Consider the following 15875-nt stretch of genomic DNA (forward strand, 5'->3'; position numbering starts at 1 on the left):
CTATGAGGGCATGTCCAAGCTAAGGTAACCAGCTAAGGTCAAAATTGCTTGAGCTCTTATTTCACAAACTCTTAAGGATTTCTTGGTGAGAAGTGCAACTAATGTCAATTGTTTCACCCGTTGCTGTTCAGAAAATTCACATCTAGGGAGTGTAGTGCTGAAAACCTAGAGTATGGGTTCTAAACAGGAATTGAGATTTGTGTGCAAATCAGGAGGAAGGGGTTATGTATGATTAGGCTACAAAGGGTGGGAAACATACCTGGCGAGCTGAAAAAATGCATCAGCTGTGTGTGTCTCTTAGTGTTGTCTTCTCTCTTGGGACCATATGGTGAAGAAACAAGGAGAACAACAACTGCTTTTTGTTCCATCTGCACAACTTCTGGCACTGTTTTTCTTAGTGTATATTAATATAGATTGTGTATACACTGTATCTCTACCAGTGATGTAACTTTTTTTTTAGAGATTTTTCCAGGTCTTTCTTACAACAGCAGAGCTGATTGAAAAAAAAATAAAAATAATTCAAACCAAACTCAAAAAAAGAAGTATGAAAATGCCACTCAAGGTTGAGCAGAGACTAATTTCTTTCTTTCTACTGTAGCCTAGAGAAGACTGTGTTTTAAAAGTACTTTTAATTGCTTTAACTTCTTTTGGAATTGAGGAAGTTATTCTGTACTGTACCCCAATGAGTAGAATGACAGAATAAACACTCTTTAATTCCCTTCACCAAAATTATGCATAGGACAATCTTGTGATAAAGATAGGACTGTGAGGGTGTAGTCCTGTGGATATGTATTGCATATAATCATGACTAGTGATGTCCCAGGTGTTTTAAATATCGCAGAGCTTCATTGACTCATGTATGTATACTAGTGTATATATAAATCTAAGCCGTATTTATCCTGTTTGACTGCATAGCTAAAAAGTTTCAGTCAAGACACAGTAAATTTCATTGAACGTAGAAGGTGTTAAAAATGGAGGAAGGCATTGAGATGGCAAACAATCTTCACTATGGAAACTGTTAGGTTTGCCGGTCTTTCGAAAAACAAAACATCCTTAAAATCACTGTTTTTTCCCTTAAATAATTGCAGTCATTGCTCTTGGAATATACCTGTCCAGAGCCTAGCATGGCTTTAATGTTTTTAGCTAATAAAGAAATAAAAAATGTACGAGCTTCAACACATGCTTAAAATACAGCACGAGTAGTACAAGTGGCTAAAAATAATGAGGAAGATCAGGATAGTTTATCCTTGATAGAACTTGCTGAATCAGGTGTTTTTAAATAGCATGCTTCATATTTCTGAACAGAAGAGAATTGTCTTTACTTTGAGTGACTGTGAAACCACTAAAGGAAAAAAAAAAAAAACAACCTACCTGTCCAAAAGAAATCGTTATACAATAGGCAACTATTGAAATTAGGCAATTTTATTTAAATACAGTTTACATTTAACATGGACTCCTTCACAACCTTGATACTCATCTGTTAGTAACAAGATAGCAATTTCCAAGAATTTTTTCTTTTGTTTAGGATGGTTAAGCTGCACTAATTCCTAAACACTTTACCACTCAGACAACACTTTTTAGCTCTCAAAGTGTTTTGTGAAGGTGAAAAGCTCGCTTCCATTTCACATGGAAGGACATACAAAGAAGGAAAACAGCATACCAAAGGCAGCCTTTCAGAGGTGATGGTGCAGTGTCAGAACTAGGAAAACCTTCCTCCTGTGGCAGTCCATCATTTCTATTGCTTGCTTTTGCCAGCCATTGCAGACTGAAACCAGATGTAATCTGCAGACACTTACTGTTTAATGCTGCTTTTTAAAAAAATGTTAACAAAATCAGAATGATTTCAGTACCTTAAATGTTAAAATTGTTTAAAAAAAATCACAAGTCTTTCATTTAAAGTTCTATGTTTTTTCTGTGCAGTGAGGTAGAATACTGAAACGTTCTTGCAACTTGACAATGTTTCCTAAGGGCCATGTCAGGAAATGTGATGGTATTTTTTTCTAGTATTTTATAAAATCTTATATACAAATGATTGTGTAGCCTATATGTTTTAAGCAAATTTAATCTCACTAAGCAGTAAGCTAAAATACATGTGTTAAGACACTTCTTGTCTTTCACATTCACTTATGTGAATAAGGAAAACATGATCTCTTATTAGGGAAGTGGAACTTAGCTAAAAGTTGTAATTTTAATGGAAGGAATGGACTGGTATTGTTTGACTAATACATGTTACCATAAGATAAGCCACACAGAGTAAGGTTTCAGCTGAATCGGAAGTGAGCTAATTACACTTTTTATATAGTTCAAGAAATTGTTCCAATTTGTTTGTGAAAGTAAGTGTTAAAACAAACTTAGTTAGTTGGGGTCTCATAAACATTAAAGGTTATGTGTTTGATGAAGAGAAGTAGGTTAAAATGCTGCTATTACTGCTTTCTGACTGGATCAGGACTGATAAATGTGGCTATTTATTATGATTTAGAGCAGAAAGCAGCACCAGGAAGGGTGCAGTGGAGAGGAAAAAGTAGAGCTTGCGGCTGTTTGAGTGCAAATTTCAAGACACACCTTCCCAGGTTTCATTGTCAAGTTAGAGGTGCTTGAAAGATGTAAGTCAGTCTCTTCAGGTTGCTTTGTTATGAAATCTGTGTAGAGTGAAATGAAAGTGGGCCTGAGAATAGGAGACACCTAGATTTTTTTATAAAATTGGTAAAAGATTTTTCTACAGTCTGAACTTCTTTAGGCAGGAAGAATGAAGCAAAAAGTACCTGAAACGGCATCCAAAATTTCTTTCAATCCATAAACAACTATGAATCTGTGCTCAAAATACTTCTGAATGTCTTTGCTTAAACCTCCTTGAAATGTAAGTGATATGAGACTCATCTGATAAGCGTTGTTTTGTTCCTGAGGATACTAAATGGAAGAGCCACCACCAATATTTTGTAGTGTCCTCTGCTCTGCCCTTGGTAGCAGAGCAGAATGAATATCCATTAATCTAGTTTGCCGTTTAATTGCAAACAAGATAATTGTGTCCTATTTTTTGAACTCCTCCTTTTTGATTTTGTTAGATTGTGTGTATACATTCATTAATTAATACATAAAAATATTTCCTCTTTGTATTTCTTACCACTGCCTAGGTTTATAGGCAGATTTGTAATCCGTGAGCTCTGGAGTTTGTCTCTTTGTAGCTCGCTTGCAGCAAACTGCCTGTATGTTTTGTCTTAGTCACAACTTGTATGTCACACTGATCTTTGACACAATCACATCACCCCTTCTCAAAAAGACTGAGGAAGTCCAGGGATGCTAGTTAGAAGCCCTGCCTGTGTCACCTAAAACATGGTGAGATGGACTTCAGAGTCTGCAGAGCAATGATCAACTTTCAGGATAAACCTACCATCATCTAAATAAAAAGACAAAAGTGGTATGGGAGGAGAGAAGCCCTAGCATTGCTGGGCAAGAGTTCTTCCTCCAGCATTGCCATAGAACATCTAGGGAACAATGTTGATTCCTCAAAAGAAACAAACCTTTTCTTTTCAGGGAAGCAGATTATTAAGCTTGCTTATCTGCTGCAGTAAAATAGATTATGTTGGTTTAACTTCTGCTTGATATAATAGAACAATAATCATCAAAATGCCAAAGTAGTAGATGAACACTGACAGTCACATGGGTACTGCTGCAGGCTAAATCATCATCAGTGGAATTTTGGTGGTGTGTTTGTCAAAGGATATGGTTCCCTACACTAGCCTGTCATCTTTGGGCTGGTGCGTGGGCATGAACTTATGATATTCTAGTGCCTTGAAGAGCAATAACACCTCTCAGTGATGCTTTTTTTAACTCTTGTCCTTAGGGCATACCTTTTCTTTCTTTTTTTTCCCCTTCCTAAGGCTTTCTAATTTACTGAAATGGAAAGAATGTGAATCTCTGCAGAGAAGAATTTTTGCTTTAGGAGCCTCTTTTATTTAACAAAGGCCCGGGGATAGCTGTATGAGAAACCATTTCACCAATATTATTTTCAAGTGGTGAGTTACATCTAGGAACTAATTTTTCTTTTATCACTCACAAATACATAATGTGTCTTTGTTCCCTTAGATGTAGCATCCAGTGAGAAATATCACTGGCAGACAGGAAAGGATACTAGCACGTCACAGAGAAGAAATGGATGCTTGTTTCCAAAGCAAAACCTCTGATATCTTTGAGAGCTGTCCTTTTCTCTCAGACATGGTTTCCTTTTCCACTTCCAGTGATGCTAGAGGGTCCAGAAATGGGTGCTGTTGCATTATCCAAGATCTTCAAATAGAAAGTTTGCTAGTATGAAAAAAACACAAAAGTTGAGGTGTTCTTAATGTGCTCTTAGGCAGGGATAGCTAGTTTCTAAATGTGACATTCAGATTTTGCTGGAAGATCAGCTATATGTCTAAGGCAATAAAGTATCTTAAACGTTCTTTGGCAGGTATGTTCTTGCAAGTGTGGAAAAACTTCACTTTGCTGAGCATCCGGCCACAGTTGTTTAAGAAACAGGGTATGTGACAGTTACCTTCCTCCAAATATATAACCCAGGATTCATTTATAGCTTCTGTGGTCAAAAGGGAGAATAGGTAATCAGAGCACTCCAAGAGATGATTAGACTTCTTTGGAAGAAAGACTTACTGATACATGCAATTCTAGATGCAAATTGCAAATTATCGAGCTGCTTTTACAAAACAGAATTCCTTCGTGAAATATGATCTGCTTTCTACAAATTCCACCTAGACATGTGAAGATGTGAAAAGAGGTAAAAGCCACCATCTTTCACTGTATCAAACTATTTTGTTAGAAGTATTGTTGAAAGCATGGATGTGGATTCTGAGTATTTCTGTTACTGTGCAAGCCTCTGGTGTTTGGAGAGAAGTGTAGAGTACACTTTAGCAATAGATGTAATCAACTAATACATGAACAATATATTGTATTTTCTAGAGGAAATCTTTATTTCTTAGACTGCTTTCTTTGTGCCTTTGCCTCAAATTATGTGTCTTGGACAACTGAAAGATGCCAAGCAGAAGGTGCCTGTTTAAGATTCAAAAAATTATCTTCTGACTACCAGAGAAATGTCATGGTTCTCCATATCATTTTTTGATAGTGATAAATGGAAAAGACACTGGATTTTCCAGCTGTGAAGAGCCAATTCCTACCCCTCTCAAAATCTACATGTAGGTGTACATGTAGAGCTATAGAGATCTCCTTGTGAGAGAAGCTTTTCCCTTCTGTTACTTACCTCTTCTGGAGTAATTCTATTTTAAATCTCAAAGAACTGAACTGCTGTAGTGTCTGCCTTCTGTCCTGTAAGAGGTGATGGTCAAAGTGAATCTAATGTCTCAACCTCTGTTTTTGCCTTCTCACCGTGCTGCTTTGCCAGGACAAGGAGCATGACTTAATGAAATTCTCAGGGATGCATGTGACTACTCTGCCATGAGAGAAATCGGTAATGGCATGTGGGCGGTAGATAGGTCTCAGTGAATGCTGCTGTTCAAAGATGGAGTAAGCATGTATGGAGCATGTGCACATCAGAAGCACGAGAACAACATGATCTTATCCCCAAAATCACCAAGTACAAAAAAATATAAGGAAAAGTGGTTTTGTGGTAGACATAAAACAGCTGGAGATTTCAAATACAGATCTGTATTGTTTTGTGTACTTTAACAAACACTGAAAATGGTTTTAGTTTGCAACTGGCTTAAAATTGTGGTGGTATGTCAATAAGAAGCATTACACTACTTGTGTGAGAAGACAGAGTAGAACTTAGTGTATATTATATTACAAAAAGGCAGCTATTTAATCCTAGTCTTGAGGGAGAAGTGTAGCACCTGTGCCACTTTATACTTTTGGGCAAAAGGGACTTTATATTTGCTAGTTTTATTGCTGTTGCAAGGGTGACAAGAATGTGACCAGTATATGCATAATTCTCTGCACTTGATATTTACTAGACTTTTTTTTTTTTTAACTTTTCAGGTTGTCCGTCAGATGATGTGGCTGATGGATCATATTTTTAAGTATACAAATTTTGGCATTGTGTCTCTAATCCATGGAGATTTCTTTATAAGACAGGTAAATGGAAACACGAAATAGTGCTTTGATTTATCCTTATATTTGGAACATTGTGGTGTTATGGGACTTACTGATTACCTCCTGGATGGTTTGCAAGATGAAATAACTATGCTGTAATGTGTGTATTTGGGTAGAGTTTTGTTCTGAAACAGCTTTTTTTCCAAGCTTATTTTATTATTTGCCTAGACATGAATGTTTACGGAACCCAATTACGATGCGAGCCTTTCATGAGAGGTGTACAAGCAAAGTACATGAGCAGTCCTTTTTGTCTCCCCACTTCGGACTGCCCATTGTTGGCACCTCTCTTCTTTCCTTAGTGACCTTGAAACTGAGTCTGGTTAGGTCACTGTTCTGACTGTCAAAGTTTCAGATAAGGAAAGACAGGACCAACCCTTTAGATGGTGACATGGTAGTAGACCAGTTTAAGGTGGTAATGGACCTGCATAATAGTAATTAATTGATTCTTGAAGGTTAATTATTATTTGAGCATCAGGAAAGAATGTGTGTTGAGCTCAGTATCTCAAATGTTAAGGAGTGAAAACCTCAGATTATTTCTTACAATTTGGGGGGGGTTTTGTTGTTTGGTAGCTGTTGATCAAACTACACTGTAAAAGTAGAAACTTGGAAGTACAATGATAACCATGAACCTGCTGCCATTTATGTGAACTGTGACATCTAGCATACACGTTTCTTTGCTCTCCTTATTTTTATTTGTCTGGACTTAAAATGTATGGGCAGCCAGAGAGAATTAATGAATTTTCAGTTTACAGAGAAGGAGAAGCTAATTTACTCAGAATGAAATAAATAAATACTTAATCACAGCTATGCACAGCTAAAGTGAGATTCCTCGCTAAGACTAGAGGCGTGGTTAGAAAACCTCAGGCAAAATTAGATAATAAGATAAAGGTCTCTAGAGATATACAACTGTGTACTCTGAGAGTATAGAAAGGAACAGGGTTTGACACTTTGTAAAATATAAATTATTTCAGTAGTTAAAATTCACAAGATACAAATTTTGAGGTACACACGGCTGTCAGCTTGTTAATTGTAATTTCCGAATGTGGTGTTGCAATTCCAGTTACAAAACCACACCATTACTGAGCTGCAAAAACTAAGGCTTGTCCTCATTTTTGTAAAGTGGCTGATATATACAACATCACAAATAAAATAATGTCATCATGAGTCTAAATACAAACCAATTGAAAATAAAATGTTTCTTGGCTGTTAATTAGCCTTTGGATGTAGCAAAAACACTTAAGGTGAGTGAGTAATGATCCGTTGCCTAACTATAGAAGGGCCCTAGTAATATTTGGATGAGCAAATACTTAATTTTTTTCCCTGTAAAATAATGTAATTTGATCATGGTACAATACATCCTATTTGTTAAAAATGTATGTTAGCCTCATTTTCATGAGCAGCACCAATGGCAGTTTTAGGAATGCTTCTGAGGTCTACCAGAAGTTGACTAGTGTTTTCTCTTCTCCCATTGAAAAGTTTACTGGAAACCAAGAGTGTCAATAACTTGCCACATTGGTGATGCAAAGTGCATGGCATCCTAAAGAATTTGTCAGCAGTCCGCTGCTACCTGTTTTCTTTCCTCTAAAGGAAAGAAGGCTGAGACCGTTCCCTGTGATAGTGATCAAGTAGCCATGGTCTTCAAGAATTGGTTGTATTAAGGATCTGCTTCTGCTTCTATATGACTTACTTTCTCTTCTTTCTGGACAGTATGTTAATTGCATTTTTTTTTCCAGGACTCTTCAGTATTCCACTAGTCACAGTTGCGTTTAAACGCTCCCCTCTTTCCCATTAGTCCAGTAGATTTTCCTGTATCACAGCAGCATCTTAAACCTCACGGCATTTGCTAAACCGCAATTTATCCACCAGTCACATTCATTAGGTTTGTTTAGGTTTTGGAGAGGTTTAATATCTAACGTGTGAAAAGTTTGTTGTAGGCTGCTGGTTTTTTTAACTATTTTGCTATCCTGGAGTCCTGTGTTCTGGTGGGAAAGGACTGTTTTAACTGAAGAACTTTTATATTGCTCTTTAATTGCATTAATATGAGCAGGCAGAGGTTTTTCCTTCGCTTTCATGAGGTAAGTTGGAAGTAATTGCAATCGTGAGATTTCAAAATCTAGGAGAAACACTTTCACAAAACTTGTCTTCAATAAAATACTGTTTCTTGTTGTCTTCTGCTCAACCCCACTCTTTACCTCTTCCCTGCCAAAAAAACCCACCAGAGTGGAATGTTTGTTGACATTTCAGAGAATTAAAATCACCTCTGCTGAGGGATGCTTAAATTTTGGGCTCCTGTGTCTTCTGAGTGATTTGGCAAATTCACTTTGGAGCACTCAAAAATAATAATTGACGTAAACTAATTACTGTGAAAATTTGGGTAGCTTGCTCTTGCTGTGTGTGGAAGTGGGAAGAGAAAAGATTGTTGTTTAAGATACTGAAGATATTTCTGCAGTAATTAAGGACAAATCTTAACTGTCTTAAGTGAAAAAGTTGTGCTAGTACATCAAAGAGGAGAAATGAATTAAGGTTTTTGTGGGTTTTGGTGGTTTTGGTTTTTTCTCTTCCCCTTGGTCTGTCAGGTTTAATTACCACCTGGCTATATCCTATATACAGCTAATTATCAAACTAGAAGCTGGTGTCATACAATATCTTGTTGGCTAGGGCATCTCATATTTATTGTTGTAGGCTTTCTTTAAGTTTACGCAAATAAAATCACTTCCTACTCCGCAGTTTCTCTTAGAGGAAGAAAACCTGCAAATATCACAGCCCAGTACTTCCCCCCCACCCCCAAACAATAAGTATTTCCATCAGTGTGCTGATTTCAGTTGAGACTAAGCATTCAAGCAGTTCAGATTTTGGAAAAATCTGTGTTTCTGCTGTGGTAACCAAACTCAAGCCCGGTCTCGAGGTCCGGCTGTGTCTTCTGCTACCTCTGCTATTCTAATATGGGATGTAGGGAGAGATGTGTAGAAGATACATAAGCAAAGATGCTGTTTGGCTTGCAGAAATTACTGACGATATATGGACCTCCAAATCATAGCTTGACCGTTAGATTGTCTTTGCAGAATTTGGTTTAGCAAATTCAACTTGGACCAGCACCAATTAGGAAATTCTGTAAATACATCCTCCTGTTACGTGGAGTTCCCGTTTACAGTCTAGATGTTGCTCTTGCAGAGAAGTCTTCAAACCGGGAGCTTCATCCTCAATTTCAAGGGCTTTTTTTCAGCCTTTCCGTAAAGTGGGATTAACTCAGCCACCAGTGGGTACTCTGGGAACATTGTTTTGTGTTGTCATAAAGGCTTATTTGTATCTCTGAAAAGAGAGAGAAGTCATAGAAATGTAATAATTATCTGTCTTAATGTCATCTCTTTTAAGCATTCATTTTATTTAGGTAATGTTTTATCCTTATAGGGAAGAGCACACCGTGACCAGCAGCTTGTGTTACTCAAGGAGCATCTAGAAAAATATTACAGGAGTCGTAATCGGAAATGGATTGTTTTATTTCCAGAGGGTGGCTTTCTTAGGAAAAGGAGAGAAACAAGCCAGGCATTTGCCAAGAAAAACAATTTGCCATTTCTTAAACATGTCACCCTGCCGAGACTTGGAGCAACACAAGTAATTCTGAAAACGCTTGTAGCGCCGCAAGAAAATGGAACTCCAGCAGGTAGAGACGCTGTGATAAAAGGTAAAGACCACTTCACTCTTGAGGATAAAAAGCAAATTGAATGTCCAAGATTTGAGTTAAGCAAAACATCTTGTGTTGAATAGGACTCTTTAAATGTCAAATACATCCATAAAGCACCATCATATTTATATAAATGTTTTCATATTTGCTTTTAGTTCCATTAAGTTTGTTTTTTATGTTGAGACACACAAAAAAAGAAAACTTTAGTTTTAATTTGATTTAGTCTACAGTGTGGCTTCATGAATGTTTGTCTTGGTACATGTGATGGGTAGAGCAGATACTGGAATGAGCACCCAGAGTGGGCAAGAAGGTGGGCTTCTCCTTTCAGCATGATTGATGAGTTGCACTGGTTTATGGTAGTATGGAACTATAGTAAAAGTATTTCTGGAATATGCAAGCCATGTTCAAATTTTTATTCCTGGCTTTAAAAGTTTCTTTGCATTCAGTACTGTATACTTCATTCCTCTTCTTGAACTCTTTTCTATTGAGTTCTTCTATTCTCTACAGACCTTTATGATGATTGTCCCCTTTGTTGCTGGAGTTAACTGTCACTGATGACGACTAGATTTGAAGGATTGTTTTGGCTGTCTTATGTTAGAAGAGTTTGATGGAATAAGAATATTCCTGCAGCATTACTGTTCTGGGATGCCTGGGCTGTAGGGGAGAGTATAGCTGGGATATAAATAATGCACTAGTTATGGGACTTGGTGCTTTTAGTCTCTCAATTTTTAAATTTAACTATTTCGCTCATTCAGAGAGCAGGGTTAGATCTTACTTAACCTAGTTGTGGATTTCCGCTACTTAATATAGAAACAATGAATTCAGGGGTTGTGGTGGTTTCTTATTAATGGGTGGTGCTGGTATTTCCATAGCCAAATTATTATAATCATTTAGCAGTTTGAACCAAAAATCCATCCTAATGAAGCCACATATGCAGATTACTTCGGATTTTTTCTGTGCTGAAGTTCAAATTTCAGGGTTAGCAGGAAACCTCATGCAGAAGTTGCTTCCAGATTTTTAGTTCTGCAGTTAATCTTGTGAACGTAGGAAATTAATGGAGGTGATGTTCTTGCAGGAGTGGAGGGAAGATTTTAAATGAACTGAAAATCAAGCTGAAGAATGCATCAGAATGTTTCCTTTCTGGCTACATTCAGAAAGAAAGGCTCAAGAAAGCCCCTGTTGTCTTAGGAGATTTTAGGTTTAAAAGAGAAACAGAATACCTTAGTCCTTGTTAACAGTTACTTTTTTTAAGGAGAAAAATTTGGCCTCTTCCTGTTTTATTTATTCCTGTCTCAAAGGCAAAAGTAAGTAAGAAAAGTAAGAAGTTCCCCAGATGTGAGTTATAGGCCTTCTAATTCTGGAAGGGGACCAAAAGCAGTTGTCAAATACCAATTTTATATTTTCATACTCTTAGATTGCTATCAACTTAGCTGGCTTTTTTTTTTTTTTTTTTTTGAGTGGCATGACTCAGACTCTGGAGAAATGAGCATTTGGTAGTAGTTGACCTAACTGGGTACTAAAATAAAGGAATTGTCTCAGAAATACAATGGAATCACATCTGTCCATCCTACTCAAAAGACAGAAGGAAAGATAAGTGGGCAAAAATAGGAAAGAAATGTGTGGGTTTAGCTATCATTCTTTCAGAGTAATGGACATGAAAACATAATAAAAAGGATGAAAAAGAGAAGTGAAAGTAAATTTTTTTTTTATGCTACAAAAGAGTAATATTTGATACATATGAAGCTGAGGTATTTTAAGTCCTCTCTTCTCCTAAGCTCACAAAAATGTTTCTAGCATGGTAAAACTTCTCTTTCAGAGATGTACGAAAGGTTAATTCTTGATCTATATCTTGTGTAAAAGACTCTTCCTCTAATCTTCTGCTTTTCAAATGCTTTTACTGTATTCTTGCCACTTCAGAAAATTTTTGAAGAATGTTCGGTTAAATACAATTGTATAAACTGATAAGGTTAGATTATAAAGTTAGAAGCCTAACAAGTTAGTGATCATCTTTACTTTTTCTCTTTTATCTTTCCCTTTTTTTAACCACATGAAAAAACCTGGTTCAGTGATACTTGCCTGTGTCCTCTTTGGGTTACCATCATTGAGTTGTGGGTGCTAGAAGTGGTATATACAGTAAAGGTTTCACCAGTGTCTTGCATAGAGAATGCATATAAACTTTTTGTACCTTGTTACTGTACTCCTTTGCTTGGGAAGTGGCTTTGTGTGTCAGTAGCATCGCACTTGAACTTCATGGTTCACTGAAAACATTTTTCCTCTGCACCACTTCTTCTGCTTTATACTGTCTTATTTAACAATGTTCCTCGTGTCCTGGGTTACCAAATTATTCAGCTTACTCTAATAAGCTTTCTTCTCCATTATTCATCATTCTCTCAATCTTTTTGTTACCACCAAGCTTTACTGATAATGATGGGGGTTCACCTCCCTCCCCCACCTGATTTTAGTTAAATTGGTTTATAGATTAAGAGTAACTCCTCATCATCAAAAATTATGTCCCCTTCCTGTTGAGTTTCCTGAGTAGCTATGTTATGATGAGTCATGATACACAGTTGCAGTGTTCTTGAGTGCTGTCTTTTTATTAGTACTTAATTCATTTAGAATTATCCTTGTAGCTTTTATACCATTCTATTTTCTCAACTGGAATGGTGTATAATACTGGGTGAAAGAAGAAAAGACAACAAAAGCAACTATAATAAAAGGTGGTTCATTCTTAATATACTGCTACGCTGCACCCTAATTTAGTACAAACCAAGTTGCATACAGTTCTTTCATCATGTCACCCCCCGCTGCTTCCCAGCCCACTAGCTTGCTTTTGTACATCAAATGTCACTGGAGTTACAGCATTCAAATAGTAGTTTAAGAATTGTGCAACAGCTAAATGCTACATCATCTGTCCTTCTTCTATAAGGTAGTTAATCTGATTTCTGTCATCCCTTTGGTAGAGGTGGGTTCATGTTGTGACGTGCAAGGTTCAGTAACCTCCCCGAAATTTCATTAGCCTTAATTATGATATTAGTATTCTTAACACCAAATCCCTTTTTCAGTTTATTTTTGTACTAGTTATGAATTTCCCACAGCTTATTACCCGATTCTTCTTCTGTAAAGTGACAGGAAGAAAAAATGTTCCTGAGTGAGACTATCAATACTATTTGATTATTCTTGTACTTAAACTGATCAGTTCTTCATCAGTTGCTTTTCTAAGGCAAGCAACCTATATTTCCTTAATTTCTTCCTAACAGTTTTCCAAACCTTCTTTCATATTTAAAGTCCCAATTACTAGCCTTCATCAGGGTGAAATTTAACTTACTGCTGGTAAATACTAAATTAAATGAGTAAAACAGTTGTTGCTTTTGCTGCCTTTTGAAACACTTGTTTAATTTTAATGAAATTGTACAATTTTATTCCTGAATAAATAGAAGGATGGAAAAACATATAGGAAAGGTAGTACTATCACTTGATGGCTTGAGTGCTTTTGAAGTTAGAAAGTACAGACAATGTAGTTAAGAGGTGTCTGTCCCTGAAAAGATGGTATAAGTTAATTCTGGTGGGTGATGAAAGCATCTCTCTGGGCAGATGTGCTGTGCCCCCCAACGGAGCGCTGGTGCTAGTGCCTATGTTCCAGGAGAAGGTTTTAGTGCAGAATGGAAATATGGGCAACATAAAAATACTTGATGCATAGGCATCATCACCTTAATCCTGTAGGGAGCAGTGTGTGTTTGGGGGGGGGTGGTATTTTATGGTTTGGTTTTGGTTTGTTTGTTTAATTTTTTAATGCAACGCTTAGTTTCTGACATAGTTGCAAGTACAACGTTTCTTCAGTTAATAAGTGCTAAACAGCTGGCAATTCAAAGGAGTTTGGAGCAATTGTTCACTGAAGATATGTGTGCCAGAGCTTATTTTTGATCACCCTTGCCTCTAGTATGGTTTTTAATTCTGCTTTATTTTACCATGCAGCAATTTTTTGTCTGATAAGAGGTTGCTATGAGCTTGGTTAGAGCCATATTGAAATCTTATCTTACTGTTTTCAAATGCAGCACAGTACATTCAGTTCTGATGCTTTTTCTCAGAGAAATTCAATTTTCCCTTCTGTAGAGCTGGACATTGGGCTTCATAATTGATTTTTTTTAATCAAACTTTCTGATTCACTGTTATATGAGGAATGTGACTTGAATAAAATGTGGGAAGGCTTTTTTTTTTTATCCTGGAAAAGGGGCTTCTTGTTTTGTTCCAGGTGATTCGTTATGGAGATACCTTGGGATGAAGAGTAAGATGTTCAGTCTGAGAGCTAATCTTTGGGAAAAGAGTTAATTTTCAATTCAGTGGTCCAGTTGATCACATGAGAACAAGTAGAGGACAAGCAGCAAGTTAAAAGAACCCATTGCTGTTCAGGGAGAGGTAACAGCCTCTTTTGGCTGCATTTGGAGTGATGTAAGTGTTCAGGAAACCACACCTGAATACTAGTGAATGCTAGTAAATATGTTGTTTTTCAAGTGGAAGCTGAGGTCCTCAGGTTCATGCCTCGCTGGTGCATTCTTTTCCACTCTGGATGCAATCCGGCAGTATTACACCATCTAGAGCTTGGCTGGAGGCAAGGTTTCCTGCTGAAACCTGTCTTTGTAACTCGCTCTTTTTCTTAGTGGTAAACACTGATGGTCTGCTGGTGGGTTTGAAGGGTCCTGCGCATAGTCAGATCTGGTTTTTAGCATTGATTGAGAGTAACCCCTGGGAGGACATAGAGGGGACAAAAAGAAGCTCTGAACCCCACAAAATTTGTGATTGTAGACAGTTAAGTATCTGCTGTGAGGGGACCATAGAGGATGAAGAGCACTGAATGTCTTGAAGACGCTGATGGTAAGTTGTTTCATAACTAAGTATGAAGCAACTTATTATCGCTGAATCCACAGCTAGAACAAAAATAAGGAAAAAAATAGTTATGAAGATTTGCCTCTGCTGGTGATTTAAAAAAACAAAACAAAACAAACCAACAAGTTAGGAGACTGTTTAAATTTATTTTTTTCTTTTTTTTTTTTGTCTAGGCTGGAAAACTACTGTTACATGTGATTGTTCAGTCTTGTCTTAGCACTCATAAAACAAGTATGTACCATTCATACAAAGGTACATTATTACTGCATGGTTTGGATGCAGCTGTGTAGGACAGATGCCTGCAGGCCTGTTTTGAACATTTATGCACTATTTAAAAAGAATCAGACTGCTAACATTTTGAGGCAATTTGAGAAATCAAAATCCTCCACCTGTGCTGAAAGTGGCAAGCAGACTGACATCACAGAAGAAAAACAAGTCCTCAGAGAGACAGCTTAAATTTGGCCTCTGCAGAGGTTTCTTCTGCTGAAGTGTCTGGCAGCCAGGCTGCTCAATCTTTCAGCAGGTACTAGAAATGAAGGGTGAGGGTGTCTCTTAATGGTAGGTAGAAAGTTCAAAAGGGTTTGGCTGTCAGAAACATTTGTGGCTGTGTTGGCCAACCTGAACTTGGAAAAAGTTGTTCTTGAACAGGTATATGCAAGTCCCTTTTTTCAGCTACAAATGCTAGACCTGAGATTGACACCATATTATAACTAATGCAGCAATCTTTCTGTTTTGAGTTTCTGCTAGTGTGCTCCATTTAAAAAATAATAGGGTTTATTCTTGTTCAAAGATCTGCATAGGCTTGAAAGCAGCATCCTCAGAGATACTAAGGTCCTACCCATTTGTGTGGTATGCAGTTGTCTGTTTCTTTTTCAGTTTCAGGATCTGTTAGAGCTTCGTGGCTTTAAAATAAATATGCTTATGAGGAGGGCACAACACAGTATAATCCCCCCAAAAGGACAGCAAAATTTATTTCAAAATCAATTTTCTGAAATCCTTGGTGACTTAGGTTTTTTTGGCAGTGTGACATCTTGGATGGTTATGTAAGGCTTAATTTAAACCACAGCATGCTGAAATGTGCCTATGACTGTGATTTGATAGCATGTCTTGGTAATTGCACGTGGAGGTAGCTGCACTAAGACCTGCTTGCTCTAAAGGAGGGTCTATGGAGGCTGACATTACCTTCCGAATTCTGCCCCCCCACCCTGGGGTTCCTGGT

At 37.3% G+C, this 15875-nt stretch overlaps 1 protein-coding gene across 3 annotated transcripts in view; it reads left to right on the forward strand.

Moving 5' to 3' along the window:
• The window catches only part of LPGAT1 (lysophosphatidylglycerol acyltransferase 1), a 67433-nt gene that overhangs the window by 29333 nt on the left and 22225 nt on the right, over positions 1 to 15875 (forward strand). For all 3 annotated transcript variants that reach the window (XM_030034448.2, XM_030034449.2, XM_030034450.2), the window contains 2 exons: positions 5980 to 6075; positions 9502 to 9775. In XM_030034448.2, the coding sequence (XP_029890308.1) occupies positions 5980 to 6075; positions 9502 to 9775 (370 nt within the window). The remainder of the gene's footprint in view (positions 1 to 5979; positions 6076 to 9501; positions 9776 to 15875) is intronic.

Source organism: Aquila chrysaetos, chromosome 13 (genome assembly GCF_900496995.4).
Source record: "Aquila chrysaetos chrysaetos chromosome 13, bAquChr1.4, whole genome shotgun sequence".
Classification (NCBI taxonomy): domain Eukaryota; kingdom Metazoa; phylum Chordata; class Aves; order Accipitriformes; family Accipitridae; genus Aquila; species Aquila chrysaetos.